Raw genomic sequence first — 25,106 nt, forward strand, 5'->3', positions numbered from 1 at the left:
AGGATTAAATAGTCACATATAAATTGAAATAAACAAAATAGCAAAATGTTGAAAACTGAACTAAAAAAAGGCAAATTTTTAAAGTGAAAAATAAATTTAAATAAATAATTGTATGATAATTAAATCTTTATATTTCGACTTTATGATGAACAATATCAATTGTATCAAGTCTATCTTCATCATAATTCTGTTCACAAGAAAGATGATCTCCTATTTCTTGTTTAATATTTTCTTCAATATTGTCAGCTCTCATCTGGATAGAGAGAGGATCTTCATCAAATATTTCTTCTTCTTTAATTTCTTTTTCAACATCAACTTCTTCACATTTAATTAAACTAATAGATACAGAAGGTGGATCTGTATTATTACAGCTTTTTATCATTTCTAAATGTCCAGTGGATTTATTATGATATACTAAATCTGAATGAACTTTTCTGTGGTTAGTCAAACAACCCTTATTGGCAAAAGACAATCCACATTGATCACATGAATATAACTTTTCATAAGTATGGATCCTTTTATGACTGATCAATTCATTTTTCCGTACAAATAATTTTTCACATTGATCACAAGAGAATGGTTTCTCTTCTGTATGTGAAACTGTATTATTACAGCTTTTCATCATTTCTAAATGTCCAGGCGATTTTTTGTGTCTTGATAACTGTGAACTAGAGGTATAATGTTTGTCACATAGATCACATAAGAATGATTTCTCTCCAGTATGGATTCTTTTATGGACAGTCAAATTACTAATCTGAGAAAATGCCTTTTCACATTGATCACACGAGTATGGTTTCTCACCAGTATGGATTCTTTTGTGTTCAGTCAAATTACCATAAGTAGAGAAAGACTTTTCACATTGATCACATGAGAATGGTTTCTCTCTAGTATGAACCCTCATATGAACAACCAATTTAGATTTGTTTGTAAAATTCTTGTTACAAATATTACAGGTATTCATGCTGGTATATCCTCTCTCAATCTCCTGAAATATTATTTTTATTAATAAAGACACAAAATATTATTTTTCATAAAACTGAAACAAGGATAACAACTTCCATAGAAGCAAAACGAGATAAAGCAGATGGCCACACAAGCAATACAAATAAAAAAAAAAGCATATCAAAGCTGTTGACAATAATGCTAAATCATTTAAAAAGAACAAATGACCTTTCTAGTAACAATATTACAGATCCTTTACTTATTGTTAATGGAATCATCAGGACAAACATTAATGTAGATAAACTTTATAATATTAATTTGTTGTATGATTATTTATGATATTAAACCTATACTTCAATTAGAATACTATAAGGAAAAATTGAGATAGATTTTAACTTAGGTACCTATATATTTTATTTCTATTTTTAGGATATTTATTTCTGTTTTGCATCTAGAAGTCCTATTAATTATGTGATACTTAAATTCTTCATAACCCAAAAACCAATTTTAATAAAGAGGAAAATTAAAAACTTACCTAGGGACCTGGTACAACTTTTAGACTTTTTGTACAGGAGAGTTGGGTATATATTAATGATTAACTGAGGATGACAAATAACCTAAAACAAATATATAATTAAAAGTCTTAAAAAGCTAAAAACTAAACACAACGTGCACACACATAGCCCACTGAAACGCTCAAAAAAAAAGATAATTGAAGATGAATTAAGAAGAACATCTTCGTAAAATAGCATAAAACTGAACGTAAACAAATACAAAGCTACATTAACTATAGAAATGCAACCTAATTGTTTAATTTAACAAGATTGAGTATTGACTATTAAAGAAGTTTTTCCCAGCATGGCTACAAAGCCGATTATTTTTCGCTCTATGGAAGTAAGTTCTGAACTGTTTTGAAACCATCTTAGAATAAATCAATAAAAGTTTAAACATTTCACGAAAATTTTAAAGAAACATTTGTTGAATTTAAAAAAATCATTAGATTTATGTAAAAAGTCATCCTGTCTTATTGGATATTTTTATTAATGCCAGCTATTTATGTAAATACTCGCCTTGCTCTAACCTAAACTGTTAAGAAACAAAGGAATTTCATTATTTTTTATAAAATAATAGATTGTGCAGTTCCATTTTAAATTTTTTTCATATTTATATCTAATCTACAGTTAATGTATTTCAATATAATATTTAAAGCATTATTACTTTAAGGTACAAGATTAGTTTTAATGAAAAGTGCTGCCTTTTTTAAATAAAAAAAAAGTTACTGTCCTTTTGAGTTAAGACATACAAACATTAACATCTATAATTTATTTTCTGAAGAAAGTTTTTTGTCAATATAAAGCACCCTTGCAATATAAAAATACCTTAAATTTATAAAGACTAACCAAAAACTTTGCACCTGTCTCACTTGTTTATGTCATATGGATATGTGATGGTAGTCAGAAATATACATGTTTTATTCCAGGCACATTTTCAACAAAATCGTTCTCTGCAAATAATATTTCTATATCAGGTGAGTTTATTATTTTTGGGTGTACAAACAACATACATAAATATTTTTTGAAAAATTAGAAATGAGTAATCGGTACTACGTCAAACCCTAGATACGTCAAACAGTAGATGCGACAAACGCTAGACAGACAAACAGTAGACAGACAAACCCTAGACACGACATACACTAGATACGACAAACACTAGAATGCTACATAGGCTAGAATATGACAAACGCTAGATTTTTTCCAAAGGCGACAAACAATAGATACGACAAACGCTAGAATTAATCCTTATAATGAAGTAAAAGGATGTTTGTTTGTCTTTACCAAAGGATATCGCTAACTGCTAAACCGATCGGGTTCTCCTTAACAGGGTAGCTTCTCATAGGTCCCGGGAAGATTTTGGGGGAGGGTACCACCACCTTCCTAAGATATTTCGCCCATTAGAAAAAATTAGCCCCCACCCCAAAAAAAAATATATTTTAAAAAATACAAAAATAGATTAGGTAGGGGGGTTTCAAAGTTTTATAAAAAAGTTTTCTTATTCGTTGGCTAACCAACTTTTGGTACTTTAATAAATTTTGGTTCCTTTAATAAGTTGAGTGTTCTAACGTTTAAACCACTAATTTTACGCTATATAGGATAACATAGATTTTTCGGCCTTTATCTTATCCATTTAGATCACTGCATTGATAGCAATATAAATTTAATATTTATGAACGGAAAAATCTATAAATATTTTTTTAAAGTTTAAATTCTAGCGTATGTCGCTTCTAGTGTTTGTCGCACTTTAAAATTCTATTGTTTGTCGCTAAATAGAAAATTCTACTGTTTGTCGTAGTCTTGTGTTTGACGCATCTATTGTTTGTCTGTCTAGCGTTTGACGCATCTACTGTTTGTCTGTCTAGCGTTTGTCGCATCTACTGTTTGACTATCTAGTGTTTGACGTAGTACCAAGTAATCAGTCCTAGCATCTATGAAAGGATGTACAGTCGAAAATAATAGCCAAAAACCACCCCATGATATTTACTTAGCTTCCCTGAAAAGGACAAAATAGGACTATACAGTCGAAATGGAATTTTTAAACTGGTATTGCAATAAATATTTTACTATAATTAAATAGTTGGATTAATCAGATTTTCAAACAATGATAAAAGAAAATATAAATCTAATATTTATTTTCAATATAAGACCAGAATTATACATTATGATATTACAAAAAATACAAATATTATATCTAAATCAAACATCTCTTTAAAATTTATTTCTATTCATAAAACATACTTTGGTTTCTATAAAGTAAAACAATATTCAAGACATCTAAAAAATGGGCTGAAAAAAATTAAGCAGGGTTTGGGAGAGTTAATAATTTGTAATTCATTTGTTTCATAGTAATCTGTTTTAATTTTTTTCTTCTGAAGACATTTTGTAACAATTTTAATCTGGACAGCTATAATTTATAAAGCTTATCTATTACATAAAACATTTTGATAAGGATTAATTCTATCCTTATCAAATTCATTTCAACTTTTAAAATTTGTTTACAAGTGATAAAATATAAAATTGACCATATGAATTATGCTTAAAAGATTCATAATAATCAGACTTCTGTTTTATATTCAATATAATCAGTAATATTGACTTTTCTATCTTTATTTTCATAAGAAGGAGAATCTTCTATTTCTTGTTTAACTATTTCTTCGGCATTCTCAGTTTTTATTTCAATGAACATAGGATCCTCATCAACAGCTTCCTCTTCCACGTCTTGGTCTATTTCATCTTTAACATTACCACTATCAATAAAGCTAATAGATACAGCGGTATCACAAGATGTTTCAATCTTTTTTAAATGTTTGGCAGATTTCTTATGTCTTGTTAAATCTGTCCCGATTTTAAAAGATTCGTCACATACCTCGCAAGAATATGGTTTTTCACCTGTGTGGGTTCTTTTATGGGCAGTCAAATGACTACTATTAGCAAATGCCTTTTCACACAAATCGCATTTATATGGCTTTTCTCCTGTATGGACCCTTCTATGTACAGTTAACTCACTATTATGTATAAAAGATTTATCACATAAATCACAAACATATGATTTCTCCCCTGTATGAATCTTCTTGTGGCCCTCCAAATGACCTTTCTGAGTAAAAGCTTTATTGCATATATTACAGCTGTAAGGTTTCTCGCCTGTATGGATCCTTTGGTGCTTGACCAATTCACTACTCTGAGGAAAAGCCTTATTACATATATCACAAGCAAAAGGCTTTTCACCTGTATGTATTCTAACATGTACCTCTAATGAACTTTTAGTAGAAAATGTCTTTTTGCAAACATCACATGAGAAAGGTTTCTCACCAGAGTGTTTAACTCTTTTGTGTTGCTTCAGATTACTAATATCACAAAACCCTTTATCACATTCATCACAAGAATATAGTTTCACTCCAGCATGAATCCTTTTGTGTCTGATCAGAGAACTCTGGTCACTAAATGCCTTATTACACAAATCACAAGAGTATGGCCTCTCGCCAGTGTGTACCCTTGTATGAACAACCAAGCTGTATTCGCTAACAAAATCCTTGTTACACAAGTCACAAGAAAAAGGTCTCTCCCCTGTGTGTGTCCTTATGTGTCTTATCAAGAGAGAGTTTCTAGAAAATTCCTTGTCACATATATGACAGGTTTGGTTGGTATTATTTTTTCTTTTTTTCTCCATTAGAGCCCTGAAAATATTTTAAATATTAGAAACCATACGTTTTGACCAAAGCCCAATAATAATAGAACCTATGGTTGTAGCACTCTACCTAACCTCTATCTTATACGGTACGATATAGAACTGTGAGGAAACTGCGGAAAACCGCTGCTACCGCCAAAAACCAGTATATCCCGCCAATTTTTTTGCTTTTTCTCGCTAAATTACACAAATTTGAAATATTTAAGACAAACTTAGGTATTATTTTCTAATAAAGTTGACATTTTATTTGCTCTGGATTTTAATATCAAAAACATGTCCCAAGTCGACATAAAAAAAATAAAAAGTGTCAGGAGAAAATGTAGAGGATTTTTTTTAGAAAAAAAAAAGGTTTGTCTCAAATGATTCAAAATTTTCTAATTTGGCGAGAAAGTAATAACTGCCATGTCAAATTTTAGAGTTCTAATCCTATGTTAAAGTCTTAAAACTAAAACATTTACGGTATTCTGCAAAAGCTACCTCCCCCTTATTTTTTGTTAAATTTTCTCTATACCTACTTACATACCTTCTTTTTCTTCTCTAAAAATTCAATGTTTTCTATACATTATGACTGTCTGAAAAAAATACAAAAATATAAAAAAAATATTAGTTTTGTATCATTAAAAAAGACATCAAATCAAAGCTTTTCTTTTAATTGAGTTGTTTGTCTGTGGGATCTAGATTTAGGTAAATATATTTTCTATTGGTGTAATCTTAATCAAGAAGGAATTGTGTAAAAACTGAAAATAAGTTTCATGGATCAAAACTTGTATCTGCATAGGTACTAAACTAATAATATTCAACTTGAAAACATTTTCCTTATCATAAATACCTAAGTAGTTACATGTTTATGAATTAAAATCTAAGTGAAAACATACAAAAAACATAATATTGATTTGATACCTATATAGGTACTACATACAGATACAAATTAATGCAAAATTTTCAAAAGGGAATTTGTAAATGATTTTCTTTATTATTGTCCCCTAAAAAAGTAATTTTTGCAAAAAATAGAAAAATCTGGGTACATTATTATACATCAAATGCAAAATCCTGAATATTAAAACAGTAGTTCATACATAAATATTAAGAAAAATGTGTTCATATTTCTTATAACTAATAAAGATACTTATTACTTAGGCACTATTTTCTGATGCTTTTTCTTCTCTCTTCTTCTTACAAGTTGGTTTATGGAACTTCCAGTCAAGTTTCTGGCAAGCTGGAGTACAGTACACTACAAAGCTACAAGCTCCACACTTCTTCACTGTAGATACTTCACATTCTGTACGTTCACATTCATACTTCTTTTTAGGACATACCTCTCTCAACTTGACAGCATACTCTAATGGGTACTTTGTCTCCATCAAATATCTAATAACCATTGCCTCTTCATAATCCCTAGGCTTGGCATTGTAACTCAATAACAAATCAATTATATTCCAATACTCTGGTAGTGTAGCTATGAAGTTACAAAATAATCTGAGAATACTTCCGTATTGAATGCTATGATTTGGATTAGCCCCATATCTGAGAAGTGTTGATACAATCTTCTCAGTATCATCAATTAAAAAGCGGTAAGCATAATAAAGTGGTGTATTTCCAATTATATCATGGGCATTAGGATCAGCACCAAGTTTCAGAAGTTTTTCCAAAATCTTGACTTGCTTGTTTTCATTATTTCCATTATACATTATTCTGATATCTCTCTTATTTTGTTCAGTGAGCCAGCCCAAACTTTCTATATGTATCATTCTTCTACCAATGATAGGAGCAAACAGAGGGCTGAACTGTGGATATCCCTCTCTTGTATTCAGTGTTTTCTTCAGATCCTCTTCTGACAGTTTCTTGATATGTTCAATGAAATCTGAATAGTTACCAAAAAACATATGAAAGAAGAGATCACTGTAGTAACCATGACCAACAAAATTATATTTGCTCCCTGGCAGATCTACTTCAGTTATCAAAGCGTTCATAGCTATATATTCCATGTGTGATGAACACTGATGAACAACTGGATTTTCATAACTTTCCTTTGGAGGATTCTCCCTTAAATCTTTGTTGAGTTCAGCTGCTTTATCTGCACTCCAATATATGATTACATCACTTGAGATTTTACCTTTTCTATCACTGGAACTGACATGTTCAAAATCATTTAATGAAAAACGAACATGTTCACCTTCAACTGGTTTATGCTCAGTATGAATTTGTTCTAGTTTAGAGTACAATTCTTCACAAGAACTACAATTGAACAACTGTAACCATTCAACAATCCTAGGATCTAATGCTGTTGCCATTGTTGATAAAGAATGGATGTTCTCTTTCCAACAAAACACAGTTCCAAATAACTGAAAAATAATATTATAATTTTAGTAGCTGGCACTTGTTAAACAATAGAAAAAAAAAGAAAGAGTGGTTGCTTTCGCATAATTCCATAAAGGTGTGTTGTTTAAAGACATAACAAGGGTGACAACATCCATAAAAGCGAAGCTCTGAAATGGAAGGACAAACGAACATTAACATTTATAGAGTGTCAGAACTGAAAAAAATGAATATTAATGCATATATCTATACAAAATTGTAAGTAAAGGGGGGGGGGGGGGCGAAAGTGACACTTTTTGAAACCAAAACTAAAAGTCAAAGGAACTAAGGTAAGGTTGCGACGCCGTTTCTTCACAGTTCCATATGGTACCCCTATAAAGCAACTGCCATGCAAAATGTCAGACCTGTAACACTTTTTTTAGTTGAGTTCCTTTGCTGACTTTTAGTTTTGGTTTCAAAAAGTGTCACTTTCGCCCCCCCCCCTTTGTTGCAAAAATGAAAAAATCCATGTTACTGTTTAAGGACAAACTGACGTTGATTACAGAGATGCTTCGCTTATAACACTATACCTTGTTGTAATACGAATCAGTATTAAAAAACAGATGATTTTTTTTACATTCAAAAAGAGAGGGGTAGGTTTCTGGTAAAATCCGTATAGGTTATGTGTTATAAGTTAAAAACAGTAGTAGAACGACAAAAATTTATGTTAACTTTTTTGTCTATAGTTCTTTTCAATAAGAAATACACATATTTAGTGAATATTATCATTCTACTACTATCTTTAAGCCTTAAAATACACACCTTTACGGATTCTACCAGAAACCTACCCCTCTCTTTGTTGTTAAAAAGTAAAAAATCAGTTTGTTTTAAATGGACATACGGACTTTCTGGTAACAATTATAGAGTTGCTGCGCTTTCTAATCCGTGCCTAACTGTTATAGGAATCAGTATGCAAATTTTGAAATCGATAGGACTATTCTAACCTGTTTAAATTCACAAAAAGAGCCAACTAACGGACGGACGGATCTACCCTAATTATAAAAAAGCTTCACTTTTAAAAACAGGAGTAGAATAATAATATTCACTACATAGCTTCCTTCCTTATTAAAAACAAATATATATAAGAATATTTTATTTAAATTATCGATAGGTACCTGGATATCAGTAAACAAGGATGACAACATCCATAAAAGCGAAGGACAAATGGACATTAACACTTGTATAATGTCACAACTGAATAATCAGAATGCGAATGTATAAGAGTCAAAGCAAAATTGTAAGTAAATTTGTTGAAAAACTGCTTTATACAGGATAATGATTATGGACATACTTACATTTTTAGGACTTAATTATAGAGTTGCTTCGCTTATAATATTGTACTTTGTTGTCCTAGGAATCAGTATAACAAAAATCAGACCAATCGGATAATTAGGTCACATACAAATTTGTTGTTAAAAATGTAAAAAAATCAACATGTTTAATATGGACGTACGGATATTCTGGTAATGATTATAGAGTTGCTACGCTTTCTAACTCGTACCTAACTATTACAGGAATTACCATGCAAAATTTGAAATCAATAGGACAATTCTAACATGCCTAAATTAACGAAAAAAGCTATTTAAAAAAGTAAAAAAATCGACATGTTTAAAATGGACGTACGGACATTTTGGTAATGATTATAGAGTTGCTACGCTTTCTAAATCGTACCTAACTATTACAGGAATCACCATGCAAAATTTTAAATCTATAGGACAATTCTAACATGCCTAAATTAACGAAAAAGGCTATTTAAAAAAGTAAAAAAAATCTACATGTTTAAAATGGACGTACGGACATTTTGGTAATGATTATAGAGTTGCTACGCTTTCTAAATCGTACCTAACTACTAAAAGAATCACCATGCAAAATTTGAAATCGATAGGACAATTCTAACATGTCTAAATTAACGAAAAAAGCTATCCGTTACGGACGTACGGACGGACGGACGGACCGACCCTAATTATAGAAAAGCTTCGCTTTTAAAAATCAGTCAAAAATTAACTTCTTACATAGTACAGCAAAATAAGAGCAAATTTTTTTTTATTTTGTAGAAAGCCTTGCTTATACAACATTATTTTCAGAAAAACTGCTGCCTTTTTGAAAGGAAAAAAAGGTTACTGTCCTTTTGTGTTATGACATACAAACGTTAACATCTATAACGTATTTTCTGAAACTTATAACCTAATCAAGTTTTTTTTATCAATATAAAGCACCCTTGCACTATAAAAATAAGTTAAAATTTATAAAAAAAACTAACCGAAAAACTTTGCACCTGTCTCACTTGTTTATGTCATATGGATATGTGATGGTAGGCAGAAATATACATGTTTTATTCCAGGCACATTTTCAACAAAATTGTTCTCAGCAAATAATATTTCAATTATCAGGTGAGTTTATTATTTTTGGGTGTACAAACAACAATTCATAATTACATAAATAAAATAAAACAATTATTGTTTCACACCTAGATTTAGGAAAGAAAGTAAGGTAAAAAATCATAGCCAAGATATTTACTAATCTTCCTTGGAAAGGACAAAATAGGACTATACAGTCGAAAAGGAATATTATGGCGCTTTCATGTAATATTACAAAAATGACAAATACTTTATCTAAATCAAATATATTAATGTGGTATCCGCCTAGGGTAAATGGCAGACACCAGAGTTCGAATAAAGACTACGGCAGTGTGAACAGACGTGGACACCTTACTATAGAGAAGCTACGCTTCTCTAGCTTTCACTAGACAAGAATCAACATCTATTTCAGTTGTCACTTTATTGAAGGTGTAAAGGATACTGAAGCTATATACAACAAACAATAACTACATGGATAGGAATAAATGATCATAACATAAAAGCATTATAATACATATACAATAGTCAGTTTGGGCAATCATGATTCCCCATCCCTGGAAAGGGTGGGGGGGATTAAGAATACAGTTAACCATAATATAAATACATATGGATTAGGAATAAAGATGGTTAAAGATAAATCATACAGTAAAACATAGATAACTGCAATGGTTAGGTAGATGGCTATCCCTGTCTGGGGCAGGCAGGATAGCCCATGGAGCAGCACAATAGGTAGATAAGCATAGAGGGGTTGAGTGGTAGGTCTGGGTACTAAAGAGGGAAGGTTTGATGATTACTTGTGACAACAACAGTCTGTGTGGGGGCAGGTTTAGATCCTTTATCCTCAGGGTTGAGGTGGTGCTGATAACTTGGTGGTTGAAGGGGAAGGTTCCGGTGCTTAAGATGGGAGAGGGAGGGGTATCACCCCTCCCTCCATCTGCAGGACAACTGAGGGATAAAATCAGTACCGTTATCTGACATCTTTTCAGGTGGCTTCATAATTGTAGAATAACAGGATTTAACTAGGTGCGTAGCATCACTATAATGTCTTGGTTTCTGCATGGTCCGGAGCTGCCGCATACCACAACTCTCCCCTCGGAAGGCTGGAGGGGTTGTCTGCACCGCCAGACTTCCGACAGTGGTTGCGGCCTTCAGTTTGTTGTCCTTGTGGAATGGGTCCACCAGGATACCAGTTGCTGGACGGTGGTGGACTCCAGCCCTCCCCAGGTCTAACGGAATCGGCTATATCTGCTGGAGTAGCTGGTCCTGTGGGATCTTCTGGCCGTTGGATGTGTACCTCTGAGGCCACCCTGGCAACCTCCAGGGGTGGCACAGCACATGAGGGGGCTTGGACCAACAGCCGCCTGGTATACCCCTCTGCAGGTTTCTCCACTGGGCTGGTGGTCTCCATCGCGTTGGTCACCCTGCTGCTGGCAGGCTGGCTACTGGATGCAGGCGCAGTTTCTTCGCCCTCGGGGCTGGTCAGGTCCATTCGGCTTCCAGGGTCTCTGTCAACGCGGGCAGGTGGTGGTTGCCATACTGTAGGAGCGTTGCCTCCTTCAGGCTCATTCTGGACATTGGCAGGGTGGTGCATGGCAATCCGACCTGCGGGGTAGGGAAAGGTAACAGTCCACCCTTGATGCCGGAGGCTGTCTTGGATCTGCAAGGGTGGCTCCGCTCTAGTTGGCTGGGAGACAGGCCCATCCACGGACACTGCTGCTAGTGGACTGGAGGCACAAGGCTCCGGATTTCCTCCCCTAGCCTGAAGGGGTCCAGGCACATTGTCTCCATCTTGGGTAGACATGATTGTTGGGGATCCTCTACTTCTATGGTTAGGCTCGGCACTTGGCGCATCTAGTTGTGTTACTCCCCAGGCAGCGGTCAAAGCTTCTTCAGTTTGGCTGGTAATGGCTGATACCCTGGCTCCTGGGGCAGGTGCAGGGGGCGCAGGCAAGTTTGGCCCAGCCCAAACTTCCTGGTACACCAGTGCAATACAATTACCCTGGCTTGGTTGAGGGAGGTAGACAGCTGGATGCAGTTGAGGGTGAGGGACAGCTGGACTCTCCCTGCTGGCTGGGGGCTCTGGCTGGCTGGGGGTGACGGGTGTCACCCCTTCCTCTGGGGCTGCGGGCTCATTCCGGGGTCCAGGTATCTCGGTGGCGGCGACGGTTGTCGCCCCAGGCACCAGTGTGGGGGCGCTGGATAGCACCCCCCAGTCTTCACAGGGGTCCAGGTCTCTCGGTGGCGGCGACGGTTGTCGCCCCAGGCACCAGCGTGGGGCGCTGGATAGCACCCCCCAGTCTTCACAGGTGGCGGCGACGGTTGTCGCCCCAGACATCAGCTTGGTGGTGCAGGGAAGCACCTCTCGTTCCTTCCAGGTGGCGACGCCGGTTGGCGTCCCATACATCGACTCAGACTCGCTGGCTAGCGCCTCTTGCCTCTCCCACTCGGCGGCCGCCAGGGCCTCCCCGTACACCGTCCTGGTGGCGCTGGGTAGCGCCCCTCGGCTCTTGCTGGGGGTGACAGGGGTTACGGACACCGGTCCCCTGTGGTTGCGGCTGAGGTCCAGGCCAACCCGGTTGGGTTCAGCCGCTCCTCCCAGCACGTTGATCCTGGCCACCATGGTCCCAATCTGAGACACAGACTCCTGGGTAGCCGCGGCCCCAGCGGCGGCAGCTAGTTGGGGTGACGGCTGGGCATCTCCCTCCAGGTGGACCTGGGTGGCAGACTGGTTGCATGCAGGTTGTTGGGCGGCCTGGTGTTTCTTCATTGCCCGGTCCCAACCGGTTCTACACTTGGCGGCTGTGTGGCCGTTGAAGCGGCAGCGCCCCTTCGTCCAGCTGGGTCCCATCAGGCCGGCTTCCCCAGGGTGTATCAACCTGCCAGGTCTCTCCTCCTCCAGTTGGGGCACCAGCTGACAAACAGGGTCTCCCCTACTAGGGGTCAGGCGGTGCTGGGCTGCTTGTGGTGGCTCCTTGGTTACATTCAGCCTCCTCCCCATACACACAGGTTCCTTCCATCCAACAGCGGCTCTCCTCCCCTGGGTGGCGAGGCCAGCCTCGGCCTTAGCTTCTGCAGGTGCTTCTCCACATGAGGGATCCTGCCTCTGGGTATGCCAGGTGGTTGGTAGCAAAGGCTGTTGATGGTGCCAGTCGGAAAGGGGGCTATGATCTCTGGGGGGTACCTGTGGCCAGTGTGTGAACAGGTACCCACAGGTGGACCAGCAAGGCCCAGAAGATGCCATACTGATGGTAGCCTGAACTGTATTCCGGACTGTCAGCAGACTGTTGGTAGCCACCTGAGTTGGGCCAGAGTTGCCAGCTAGTATTGCGTCCCTGCCAGGCTCCGTCAGCTGCTGGTGGGGAGCCCCTGCGGTGGTTCTGGTTTTGGCAAGGGGTGGCCTTCTTATTGACTTTCCTAGTTGGAGCTCTGCATCCTGGTGGGCCTCCATCTTCAGCAGCATGGGGGAACTTGGCTGGGACATGTGCAGTGGTTCAACAGAGTAGCGGCATCTGGTCTTGGAGTGTGGGGGAACAGCCTCACTGCTGCTGGTCAACCCTGCTCCCTCCGTGCTGGGTAAAGTCTTCCACTGCAGCAGGTCACCAGTCCCCATCCTTAGGCCGGTCCCCAGTCGTTCCATGCCTGGGGGCTCCCAGGGAGGCTTGGGTGGCGGCTCCCCCACCCCCAGGTACGCGTCGGGCATCTGGGTGAAGAGCCTATTCCCCTGGGACAGCTCCCCATCCTCCAGATTGGTGAGGCCAGTGCCAGGGAGGACCTTTCCACCCCAGAAACAGGTGGTACTGGCCCTAGGGCTGGGCCCCCTTGAAATCTCAGTTCTGGTGGTAGTGTCCATCTTGGGGCTGGCCACTAAGTCTCTGAAGCTTGTCACCTTCTCATTAGGCTCAGTTGCATCGTTCAACACCCCCAGGAGGACACCTACAGGTTCAGCAACCCCCAGTCCAGTATTGCTATTTCTCGTACGTTGAGCACCAACTGAACAGGAGCTGTGCAGCGGACATTCAGTCACCCTTCCAGACAAGGGCATCTCAGGGACCAGGGGTCTGTGATCTGGCATGTGTTTGATGTTCACTGTACTCAACACAGTAGGCCAAAGTAATAACAGAAGCAGTATCTTGTAGATATAAGAGCAGAGTAGAGTAGCCGCACCGCAAGGAGGTTCGAGCCGGCTCACCCCTAGTATACATACTATAGCTGTGTAATTAGGGTGGTAGTCCACGTAGCCGTAGGCTCGGTCCTCCTGGCTCAAGAGTTTCTGTGGCTGGCGCGCCCCCATGATAAGTAGTAGGGGGTTGGTTTGTTGGTGCCAGCGTCTTGTTTAACTGTTGAGCCTGAGTTGTTCTCCTTTCCAGTATAGCTCTTGATTTCTGTGGTAACCAGCGGATCTTAGCTTAAAGGTAACAGGGAATATGTTAGGTATCACAGATGTCTCTAGGAGCGTATCCGCTAGTGGTTATATGGATAGGTAGGTTATCTATATATATACATGGCTACACGCCCATATATATATATATATACGTGTATAGGAATATCCCCAGAGCTAGCTAGCTTTTCCTCCTTGCTTCAAAAAAATCACGCTTCCTCTGTATATAGTTCACAACTATGAAGGTCGATGGTCCAGGTACACACCACCACTGCCCAGTGTGGGGCAGCAAGTCAGGCTATGTCCACAGGGTGGGCGTACTTTCGTTCAGTTACCATATCAGTTTCCAGTGTTGTTTGGTGAGGTTAGTATTCACTTACTTGTACCCATGATACAAAAAAAACAACCTCATTTATTACTTGGGTATTTATATATACATATATTTGTTTCACTAACCATTCAGCTTTGAAGTAGGGTTGGCAGGCTAGGAAGATGTTGAGGGTCTGAGCGGGTTTAAGGAACTGGTTTAGTTTTCCTTATCACACTGTAGACAGGGAGGGAGGAGCTTGCAAGTTTTTTTCTCCAAAAAAAATATCTCTGATGTATGCTGCATGTGGCCCCTCTCCTGTGTGGGTGTGTGTGGGTGTGTGCGAAAATCTCCTGTCCTTGCAACGCGCGTCCGCACCGTCAAATCCGCGCACACGGGGAAAACGCGCTCTCACCCCTCAACTCGCTCTCTCATTGGTCCACTTCGTCCGTTGGATTTATGATATTTTCCGCACTCTGTTGCGCTACCCGTGAATGGCGCTCTGTGTGTCCGATCGCTAGCCCCACACTACAGACGGACTCAGTCTAGTGTGGGTAGGAAGGGGGAAGCGCGTGAGGGGACGGGGGTAACTCCGTCCGTTTCCCCTGTGAGGGAGGGAGGTAACTATGTGCTGGTATAATAGTGCCTTTTCTTCTTAATCCTAGGCTTGTCTATTATATCACCCTGATTGTATTTGCCTTCAGTGGAGGGGGGCTCCTCCCCTTCCCTTGGAATAAGGGGTGTATTGTTATTGTGCTGTGGGCTTGAGATATTTTGATTGTATATCAGGGTCCTTATTTATATTACATCTAGTTTCTATTATTGTCCTTATCACAATTGCATAACAGATTTGTTTACCAACTCTGTTCTATTTTTAGCTGTTATCACAATACACAATAATCCAAGCCTGTTCTATTCTTAGATTTATCACAACACAACAATTTGTTTGCCAAGCTTTGCTCATAAATTTATTGTTTGGCCATAACACCAGGGTGGTAATCCCTGCAATGTAACATAATATCTGTTTTTCTAGATGGGTGGCTGCGTTGTAGCCTCTCAGGATACTTGGAGTTGACGTAGTTTTTTTCTGTTCTGGTGCACTACACTCGTATGTTGGCTCGCAGCTTGCAGCTATGTGGCATGTTTCAGCCTATCGGCGGCAGGGAATGTCCCGTCCTGCTAGCGCCGCTTATCCAAATCCAGCTGATGGCGGCAGGGAATGTCCCGTCCTGCTAGCGCCACTGGTTCGGATCCTGCTATCTCTTGCAGTAAAATTGGCCTATTTTCAGCCGTTTACACTTATTTGGCTTGTTTCAGCCGGTCCGCAGGCCTGTTTCAGCCCTTTTGGCGCTCAATTCTCCGTTAGATATCAGCGCTGCTCGCGGTTATTCATCAAATTTCGCTGTCTCGCTTCCACAACTGCCGGATGCAGAGTTAAACTTTGCTGTCCAGGGTGGGTAATTCAGGTTACTTGCGTCAGTTTTGCCAGATTCACTGCTGGGAGTACCTTAGCCTCAGATGCGCGTCTGCTCTACACTTGTGGTTCGCCGTAATCTCACACAGCTGTCACCAAAATTGTGGTATCCGCCTAGGGTAAATGGCAGACACCAGAGTTCGAATAAAGACTACGGCAGTGTGAACAGACGTGGACACCTTACTATAGAGAAGCTACGCTTCTCTAGCTTTCACTAGACAAGAATCAACATCTATTTCAGTTGTCACTTTATTGAAGGTGTAAAGGATACTGAAGCTATATACAACAAACAATAACTACATGGATAGGAATAAATGATCATAACATAAAAGCATTATAATACATATACAATAGTCAGTTTGGGCAATCATGATTCCCCATCCCTGGAAAGGGTGGGGGGGATTAAGAATACAGTTAACCATAATATAAATACATATGGATTAGGAATAAAGATGGTTAAAGATAAATCATACAGTAAAACATAGATAACTGCAATGGTTAGGTAGATGGCTATCCCTGTCTGGGGCAGGCAGGATAGCCCATGGAGCAGCACAATAGGTAGATAAGCATAGAGGGGTTGAGTGGTAGGTCTGGGTACTAAAGAGGGAAGGTTTGATGATTACTTGTGACAACAACAGTCTGTGTGGGGGCAGGTTTAGATCCTTTATCCTCAGGGTTGAGGTGGTGCTGATAACTTGGTGGTTGAAGGGGAAGGTTCCGGTGCTTAAGATGGGAGAGGGAGGGGTATCACCCCTCCCTCCATCTGCAGGACAACTGAGGGATAAAATCAGTACCGTTATCTGACATCTTTTCAGGTGGCTTCATAATTGTAGAATAACAGGATTTAACTAGGTGCGTAGCATCACTATAATGTCTTGGTTTCTGCATGGTCCGGAACTGCCGCATACCACATTAACATGAATTTATTTCAATTCATAAAAAATATTTTAGTTTCTATTAAGTAAACAATATGCAGGATATATAAAAAAAGGACTGAAAATAGGGTTTTGGGGAAGTTGGTAATTTGTAATCCATTTGTTTCATAGTAATCTGTTTTTTCTTATCTTCGTAAGACATTTTAATCTAGACAACCATAATTTATAAAGCTTATCTATCACATAATATATTTGGCTAAGGAGTAATTCTATCCTTATCTAATCCATTTCAACTTTTAAAAATTCTTTACAAGAGATAAAATAAAAATTGACTTTATAAATAATGCTTAAAACTTAGTGACTGGAAGCTAGCAAATGTCACCCCAATCCACAAAAAAGGCTCTAAAGGTAATGTTGAAAGTTACAGACCAATATCACTGACATCCATCCCATGCAAAATCCTCGAGGCTATTAAAGATAATATTGTGGATCATCTTTTAACAAACCTTCTTTTGAAATCAACACAACATGGTTTTATCAGAAACAAGTCAACTGTAACAAACCTTTTAGAATTTTTTGAACATGTTTCAAAAACTGTAGATGAAGGAAACAGTGTTGATGCTATCTACCTTGATTTTTCAAAGGCATTCGACAAAGTTCCAATAAATAAACTCCTCATCAAACTGAAAGCTCATGGAATAGAAGGTTGCTTATTAAAATAGATTGGAGACTGGTTAACAGACAGAAAACAAAGAACAGTGATAAATGGACAATTTTCAGATTGGATAGCAGTTTTATCTGGAGTCCCTCAAGGGTCAGTTCTAGGACCAGTTGCCTTTATTCAATGACATTGATTTTTGCATTAACAGACAACTAGTTAACAAATTCGCTGATGATACCAAAGTTTGTACCAAAATACTGGACTTAAAAGACGCCGAAGACCTCCAAATCTGCCTAGACAACCTTCTTTGCTGGTCCAAAAAAATGGGGTAAGTCATTTAATGTTGAAAAGTGCTCTGTAATCCATTTTGGGAATAATAATCCAAAATTTAGTTACAAAATGTCTGACACATATCTCAAGGAAACATGTTTAGAACGAGACTTAGGTGTTTACATTTCTCCAGACTTGAAGCCCAGCGAACAGTGTAAACTAGCTGCCAACAGGGGTATACATGCACTGTACCAGGTACATAAATCATTTTTATACAGAGACAATAAAATATTTGTCAACATCTATAAACAATATATTCGTTGCCACTTAGAGTATGCCTCCCCTGCCTGGAATCCATCTAATTTAGCTGATATCGACAAACTTGAAAATGTACAAAAAAAGCTGTCAACCTCGTCCAGGGATTAGAAGGATTAACCTATGAAGAAAAGCTTAAAAAGCTTAACCTGGAAACATTGAGAGTCAGACGAATAAAGGCAGATCTCACCCTTGCATTTAAGATCATTAGAGGATTTTCCGATGTTGACAAAAATACATGGTGTCACCTAGTCGATCAAACTGATAGAGTTACCCGCTTATCTTCCTGTAAATACAACCTTAAAACACAAAACAAAAACACAAAAACAGAACTGAGAAAAAACTTTTTCTCAAACAGAATAATCAACTTTTGGAACTCTCTACCAACAGAAGTGAAAATGTGTGAAAATGTGAAACAATTTAAAGAAAAACTAAAAACACTTACAATCGATGCTTGAATCCAGTGAAAATGATGCCTTTAAAAGCTAAAAATTTTGTTATTAGACACTTGATTCATGAGACAAAATGATATTCCTTTAATGGACCGCTTGGTCCGCATGGAATTATAACAATCAAATCAAATCAAACAGGATAATTATATCATATAAAAATTTGTTGTCAAAATAGTATAAACATGTTTTAAATGGATTTAAGAACATTCTGGTAACATTATAGAGTTGCTACGCTTTCTAAATTAGACCTTACTACTATAGAAATTACCATGCCAGGTTTGAAATCAATAGGATATTTATAAATTAATGAAAAGAACTAATCGCTCCGGACGCACCCCCCCCCCCCCCTTATGGAAAAACGCTTCACTCTTAAAATCTCCGCCCATTTACTTAAATAAGATGCTCAACGCAGACTCCTCCCACTTTTAATAAAAAACTCGACTAGTAAATACTTTTGTTAAAGGGTTGTGATGTTATTCAAACAAAATTTTGGTGGCAAAGGGGAGCAAGGGGGGGGGGGTGCGTAATGACATCTTAACTTAAGCAAAATGGTCTAAATATTGAGCTAGATTCTTTTAACTTTATACATAAGCCTATTCCAATAGGTACTACATCTAAATGACCAAGAATTTAAAAAAATTATTTTAAGGTTAGGTAAGAAAACCCTGCGGAAATGGGGTTTTTATGCTTTTTTGGTCTAGAAACTTGTTTTTTTCTTCAGCAAGTCGAGGACCGACACTATTTTTCTTATTTTGTATTATCATACATCAAATTATAGGTTTTTTGAGTTTCAGTCCCCAACTTGCTAAATCTTCTTAAATAATGTTCTTATGAATAGACATAGTGTAGGTACTAAAGAAAAAAACAATAAAAGTAGAATTTCTACATCAAAAAAGATCAAAGAAGTCCTAGTTATCCCATTTCCGCAGGATTTTCTTACCTAACCTAAGAATAAAATTTTTTTCATTTAGATGTAGTACCTATAGGACTAGGATTGTGTACAAAGTTTCAAGAATATAGCTCAAAATTTAGACCAGTTTGCTTCCCTTTATTGTTTATCATTCATGATTAAATAAAATAGGTTTTATGTAAAATAAGTGTGTAAACAGATCAATGTAACGGACAACAATATTATATATTTGCTTCGCACATTCATCAAACTAAGAAAATAAAGTACCTCGCATAGGTTTATTCCACTATCAAAATTCCTCTGCGGATTTCTCTCTGTTCACTGTGAATGTTAGTTGCTGACTGATATTAATACAATTATAAACCTAAAACATAAACCATACAAAAATAAAAAAATCTCCGCCCATTTAATTAAATATGAAACTCATATAGTACTCTTCCCACTTTTAATCAGAAACTGGACAAGTAAATACTTTTGTTAAATGGTGTCATGTTAATTACATAAAATTTCTGGCGGAAATTTATTGTTTATTATTTATTATTACATGAATAGGTTTTTAAATGTATGTATGTCAATATCTCATATTCGAACAATCCAAATATTAAAATTAGTGAAGCCTCTAGAGGATAAGGTGGAGCCTTAAGTATGAATAAAAATAAATAACCTGTGCATTTAGAAACAATATTGGTAGGAAACTTGTTTTCTTTGTAACATTGCTATTTATTCTTAGTGCATTTTTATGTATTATAAATATTTATCTGAAAAAAAAATATATTTACATTTGATAAATATTCTATTCACACAGAAACCATTAAATTATTGTCATTGTGCTTAAAAACATCAAAATTATTAACAGAAAATTAAAGTAAAATAAATAATTTTAAAAAGTAAGTTGTTAGTAAAATAATAAAGGAGATAGGATTAAACAAGCAAATTCATATAATATGGAACTCATTTTTTTTATATATTTGTCCAAAAGTTATTTGTCTTCGTCCAGCATTTGATATATAAAGATTCAATTACGGTGTTGTAACATATAAAATAAGATTTAGATATTTATTTAAATTAGGTAAGCAATTGGCATTAATCCTGTTTCTCTAATAAAAATTTGTATCCAATGACAATTAAATGTTTATATTTCTATTTTATGATGAACAATAACTATCTTTATCATAATTCTGTTCACAAGAAAGAGGATCTTCTATTTCTTGTTTAATATTTTCTTCAATATTGTCAGCTCTCATCTGGATAGAGAGAGGATCTTCTTCAAATATTTCTTCTTTTTTAACTTCTTCACATTTAATTAAACTAATAGATACAGAAGTTGGAACTGTTTTTTTACATGTATTAATCATTTCTAAATGTCCAGGGGATTTTTTATGCTTTGTTATTGCTGAACTAGAGGTATAATGTTTGTCACAAATTTTACATGAGTATGGCTTCTCTCCAGTATGAATTCTTTTGTGTCTCGTCAAATCACTATTTTTATAAAATTTCATTTTACATTGATCACATGAGTATGGCTTTTCACCAGTATGAACTTTTTTATGTTTAGTCAAAGCACTATTCTGAGAAAATGTCTTTTCACATTGTTCACATGAGTATGGCTTCTCACCTGTATGGACAAGTTTATGTAGAGTCAAATTATTACTAGTTGTAAATGTCTTTTCACATTGATCACATGAGAATGGTTTCACTCCTGTATGGATACTTTTGTGTACAGTCAATTTACTATTATCAGAGAAAGACTTTTCACATTGATCACATAAGAAAGGTTTCTCACCTGTATGAATTCTTTTATGCGTTGTCAGATTACTACTAGTTGCAAAGGTCTTTTCACATTGATCACATGAGTATGGCTTCTCTCCTGAATGGATTCTTTTGTGTGCAGTCAAATGACTCTTTTGAGTGAAAAATGCCTTTTCACATTGATCACATGAGAATGGTTTCTCTCCTGTATGTATTCTTTTGTGCTTTATCAAGATGCTTCTAGTTATAAATGTCTTTTCACATTGATCACATGAGAATAGTTTCTCTCCTGAATGAATTCTTTTGTGTACAGTCAAATTACTAATCTGAGAAAATGACTTTTCACATTGATCACATGAGAATGGTTTTTCACCTGTATGAAGTCTTTTATGTCTAGACAAATTACTACCAGTTGTAAATGTCTTATCACATTGATTACATGAGTATGGCTTCTCACCAGTATGGATTCTTTTGTGGGAACTCAAGACACTACCAGTTGCAAAGGTCTTTTCACATTGGTCACATGAGTATGGCTTCTGACCCGCATGGATCCTTTTGTGCCTAGTCAAATCACTATTCTGAGTAAATGTCTTTTCACATTGATCACATGAATATGGCCTCTCTCCTGTATGAACCCTCATATGAACAACCAAGTTATCTTTCCGTGTAAAATTCTTGTTGCAAATGTCACAGGTATTCATGCTGGCATATTCTCTCTCAATCTCCTAAAATATTATTTTTAATAATTAAGACACAAAATATTGTTTTTCAAAAACTGAAAGAAGGATAACAACTTCCATAGAAGCAAAGCAAGAAAAAACAGACGGCCAAACTAGCAATACAAATAAAAGTCATATCAAAGTTGTCAATAAAGCTAAATAATTTAAAAGAATAAATGACCTTTCTAGTAACAATTTTACAGATCCCTTACTTATTGTTAATGAAATCATCAGGACAAATATTAGTGTAGATAATTTGTTGTAATTGATTATTTATTATATTATATAAACTTTACTCTAAAAGGAAAATTGAGATAAGTTTTACCTTAAGTACCTACATATAGAAAAACCTGCGGAAATGGAGTTTTTAGCCTTTTTAGGCCTTTTTTTGGTCTATTTTGATTTAGAAACTTACCTTAAATTGTTAACCCCTTTAACTTCACTTTTCTAAAGTTTGTGTTGTTATATATCAAGATATATAAGTTTTTTGAGTTTTGGTCCCCAACTAGCTAAATCATCTTAAATAGTGTCCTTATGAATTAACATAGTGTATTCAAGGAAAAAAATAAAAGCAAGTTTCTACATCAAAATAGTCCAAAACAGACCAAAAAAGGCCTAAAAATCCCATTTCCACAGGATTTTTTTAAACCTAAAAATTTTGGAATTTTTTTTCATTTAGATGTAGTACCTATTGGACTAGTGTATATTTTGCAAAATTGACCCTGCTAAAGGGGAGATAAAAAAAAAAAAAAAAATATGTGGTTTGGGAAAAAAAAAATAAAATTAAGAGAACTGAAAACATTTTTTACATTATTCTCACCTCCTTGGTGTAAAAAAATAAAAGAATATGCAAGAGGGGGGATAATATGAATAATTATTCAGTTTTGGGCCCATTATTGTTCCTCATTTATATAAATGATCTGGATGTTGCTGCGCCACTAGTTCAGGTCCTGAGCAAATTTGCTGATGATACAAAACTTGGACATCCTGTTTCTAATACAACAGATAAAATAGTTCTTCAGCAACAATTAGATTCTGTTTTTAAATGGTCACAGGACTGGAGTATGCAATTTAATGTTGATAAATGCAAAGTCATGCATGTTGGAGCAAGAAACCATAACTTTGATTACTTTATGGATGGAAAAGCATTGAAAAAAGTTGAATTTGAGAAAGATGTTGGTGTCAGAATTAATAAAAACCTCAAACCTAGCCTGCAATGTAAAGAGTCCTCCAGAATTGCTTTAGCCATGCTTAATCAGCTTACTCGTGCGTTCCACTATAGAGACAGATTTACCTTTCTAAACCTGTACAAAAGATATGTTAGAGTACACCTTGAATTTGCTTCGCCAGCTTGGAATCCTTGGCAAAGTGGAGATATTGAAGTTCTTGAAAAAGTGCAAAGGAAGGCTGTTTCTATGATATCTGGCCTAAAAGGAGAAACCTACGAAGCTAAGTTGAAAGAAATAAATCTGATGTCACTAGAAACTAGAAGGACAAGAGCAGACCTGATCCAAACCTTTAAAATACTAAATGGATTAGATTCAGTTAATGCTGACACTTGGTTTACAAGAGTTGAGCAGGGAAGGCCAGCTACAAGAAACACTAATAGTGAAAATTCATTACAGATTGATTTCAAACGTACAGAAATTACCAAAAACTTTTTTAGTACCAGAGCAGCAAAGTCATGGAATTCACTTCCAAATAATGTGAAAACTGCAGTGAATTTGAACATTTTTAAGAAAAGACTAGATATTTATTTGAACAGATAATTCTGTAAACCTCTGACAATGGTCCTACCTGGACTCTACAGAGTACTACAACAATAAAACAATAAAACAATATGAGTTCTGTAAATATTTTTCCATTTTTTCCCCTTCCTTGCTGGAACAAACCAGGAGGGGAAAGCAAAAAATGTAAGAACCTGTTTATATTATATGAATATGTTTGAAGTGTGATGGTAGGAAGAAATATTTCTGTTTTATTCCAGGCACCTTTTCAACAAAATCGTTCTCTGCAAATAATATTTCTATATCAGGTGAGTTTATTATTTTTGGGTGTACAAACAACATACATAAATATTTTTGAAAAATTAGAAATGAGTAATCAGTACTACTTCAAACCCTAGATACGTCAAACAGTAGATGCGACAAACGCTAGACAGACAAACAGTAGACAGACAAACCCTAGACACGACATACACTAGATACGACAAACACTAGAATGCTACATAGGCTAGAATATGACAAACGCTAGATTTTTTCCAAAGGCGACAAACAATAGATACGACAAACGCTAGAATTAATCCTTATAATGAAGTAAAAGGATGTTTGTTTGTCTTTACCAAAGGATATCGCTAACTGCTAAACCGATCGGGTTCTCCTTAACAGGGTAGCTTCTCATAGGTCCCGGGAAGTTTTTGAGGGAGGGTACCACCACCTTCCTAAGATATTTCGCCCATAAGAAAAAATTAGCCCCCACCCCAAAAAAAAAATATATTTTAAAAAATACAAAAATAGATTTGGTAGGGGGGTTTCAAAGTTTTATAAAAAAGTTTTCTTATTCGTTGGCTAACCAACTTTTGGTACTTTAATAAATTTTGGTTCCTTTAATAAGTTGAGTGTTCTAACGTTTCAACCACTAATTTTACGCTATATAGGATAACATAGATTTTTCGGCCTTTATCTTATCCATTTAGATCACTGCATTGATAGCAATATAAATTTAAAATTTAGAACGGAAAAATCTTTAAATATTTTTTTAAAGTTTAAATTCTAGCGTATGTCGCTTCTAGTGTTAAAATTCTATTGTTTGTCGCGAAATAGAAAATTCTACTGTTTGTCGTAGTCTAGTGTTTGACGCATCTATTGTTTGTCTGTCTAGCGTTTGACGCATCTACTGTAATCTGTTTTAATTTTTTTTCTTCTGAAGACATTTTGTAACAATTTTAATCTGGACAGCTATAATTTATAAAGCTTATCCATCACATAATACATTTTGCTAAGGAGTAAATCTATCCTTCACAAATCCATGGTAATCTGTCAAATTTTTGGACCGGATTCGTATTCTTATAAGAATCCGTGAAAAAAATGGCGGATTCTCGCGG

General features: G+C 36.5%; 3 protein-coding genes across 7 annotated transcripts; all 3 read right to left on the bottom strand.

Moving 5' to 3' along the window:
* Window positions 1-101: 101 nt before the first annotated feature.
* Window positions 102-1,566, bottom strand: LOC145314716 (uncharacterized). Its single transcript, XM_080154743.1, has 2 exons — window positions 1,478-1,566; window positions 102-985 (listed from the first exon to the last, which is right to left on the bottom strand). Exon 2 carries the CDS (start codon window positions 959-961, stop codon window positions 128-130), a length of 834 nt encoding a protein of 277 aa, XP_080010869.1. The 5' UTR covers window positions 962-985; window positions 1,478-1,566; the 3' UTR covers window positions 102-127.
* Window positions 1,567-4,047: 2,481 nt separating this feature from the next.
* LOC145314708 (uncharacterized) lies at window positions 4,048-5,783 on the bottom strand. 2 transcript variants are annotated; one of them, XM_080154731.1, is made up of 2 exons: window positions 5,705-5,783; window positions 4,048-5,170 (listed from the first exon to the last, which is right to left on the bottom strand). In XM_080154731.1, the coding sequence occupies exon 2, from the start codon at window positions 5,161-5,163 to the stop codon at window positions 4,051-4,053; it is 1,113 nt and encodes a 370-aa protein (XP_080010857.1). In that variant the 5' UTR covers window positions 5,164-5,170; window positions 5,705-5,783; the 3' UTR covers window positions 4,048-4,050. The 2 variants fall into 2 exon arrangements, with proteins under 2 accessions (XP_080010857.1, XP_080010858.1); XM_080154732.1 differs by having other exon boundaries at window positions 5,693-5,708.
* On the bottom strand, window positions 5,753-24,088 carry LOC145314700 (uncharacterized). Of its 4 annotated transcripts, XR_013877847.1 has the most exons (4): window positions 23,925-24,088; window positions 20,200-22,009; window positions 19,803-19,899; window positions 7,496-7,523 (listed from the first exon to the last, which is right to left on the bottom strand). XR_013877847.1 is itself a non-coding variant. In XM_080154719.1 (3 exons), exon 3 carries the CDS (start codon window positions 7,470-7,472, stop codon window positions 6,315-6,317), a length of 1,158 nt encoding a protein of 385 aa, XP_080010845.1. In that variant the 5' UTR covers window positions 7,473-7,523; window positions 19,803-19,899; window positions 20,200-20,674; the 3' UTR covers window positions 5,753-6,314. The 4 variants fall into 4 exon arrangements, 3 of the variants coding, with proteins under 3 accessions (XP_080010845.1, XP_080010846.1, XP_080010847.1); XM_080154719.1 differs by lacking the exon at window positions 23,925-24,088 and having other exon boundaries at window positions 5,753-7,523; window positions 20,200-20,674; XM_080154720.1 differs by lacking the exons at window positions 19,803-19,899; window positions 20,200-22,009; window positions 23,925-24,088 and adding an exon at window positions 9,812-10,111 and having other exon boundaries at window positions 5,753-7,523.
* Window positions 24,089-25,106: the final 1,018 nt, after the last annotated feature.

This window comes from Acartia tonsa, chromosome 3 (assembly GCF_053477335.1).
Source record: "Acartia tonsa isolate MP-2025a chromosome 3, ASM5347733v1, whole genome shotgun sequence".
NCBI lineage: Eukaryota > Metazoa > Arthropoda > Copepoda > Calanoida > Acartiidae > Acartia > Acartia tonsa.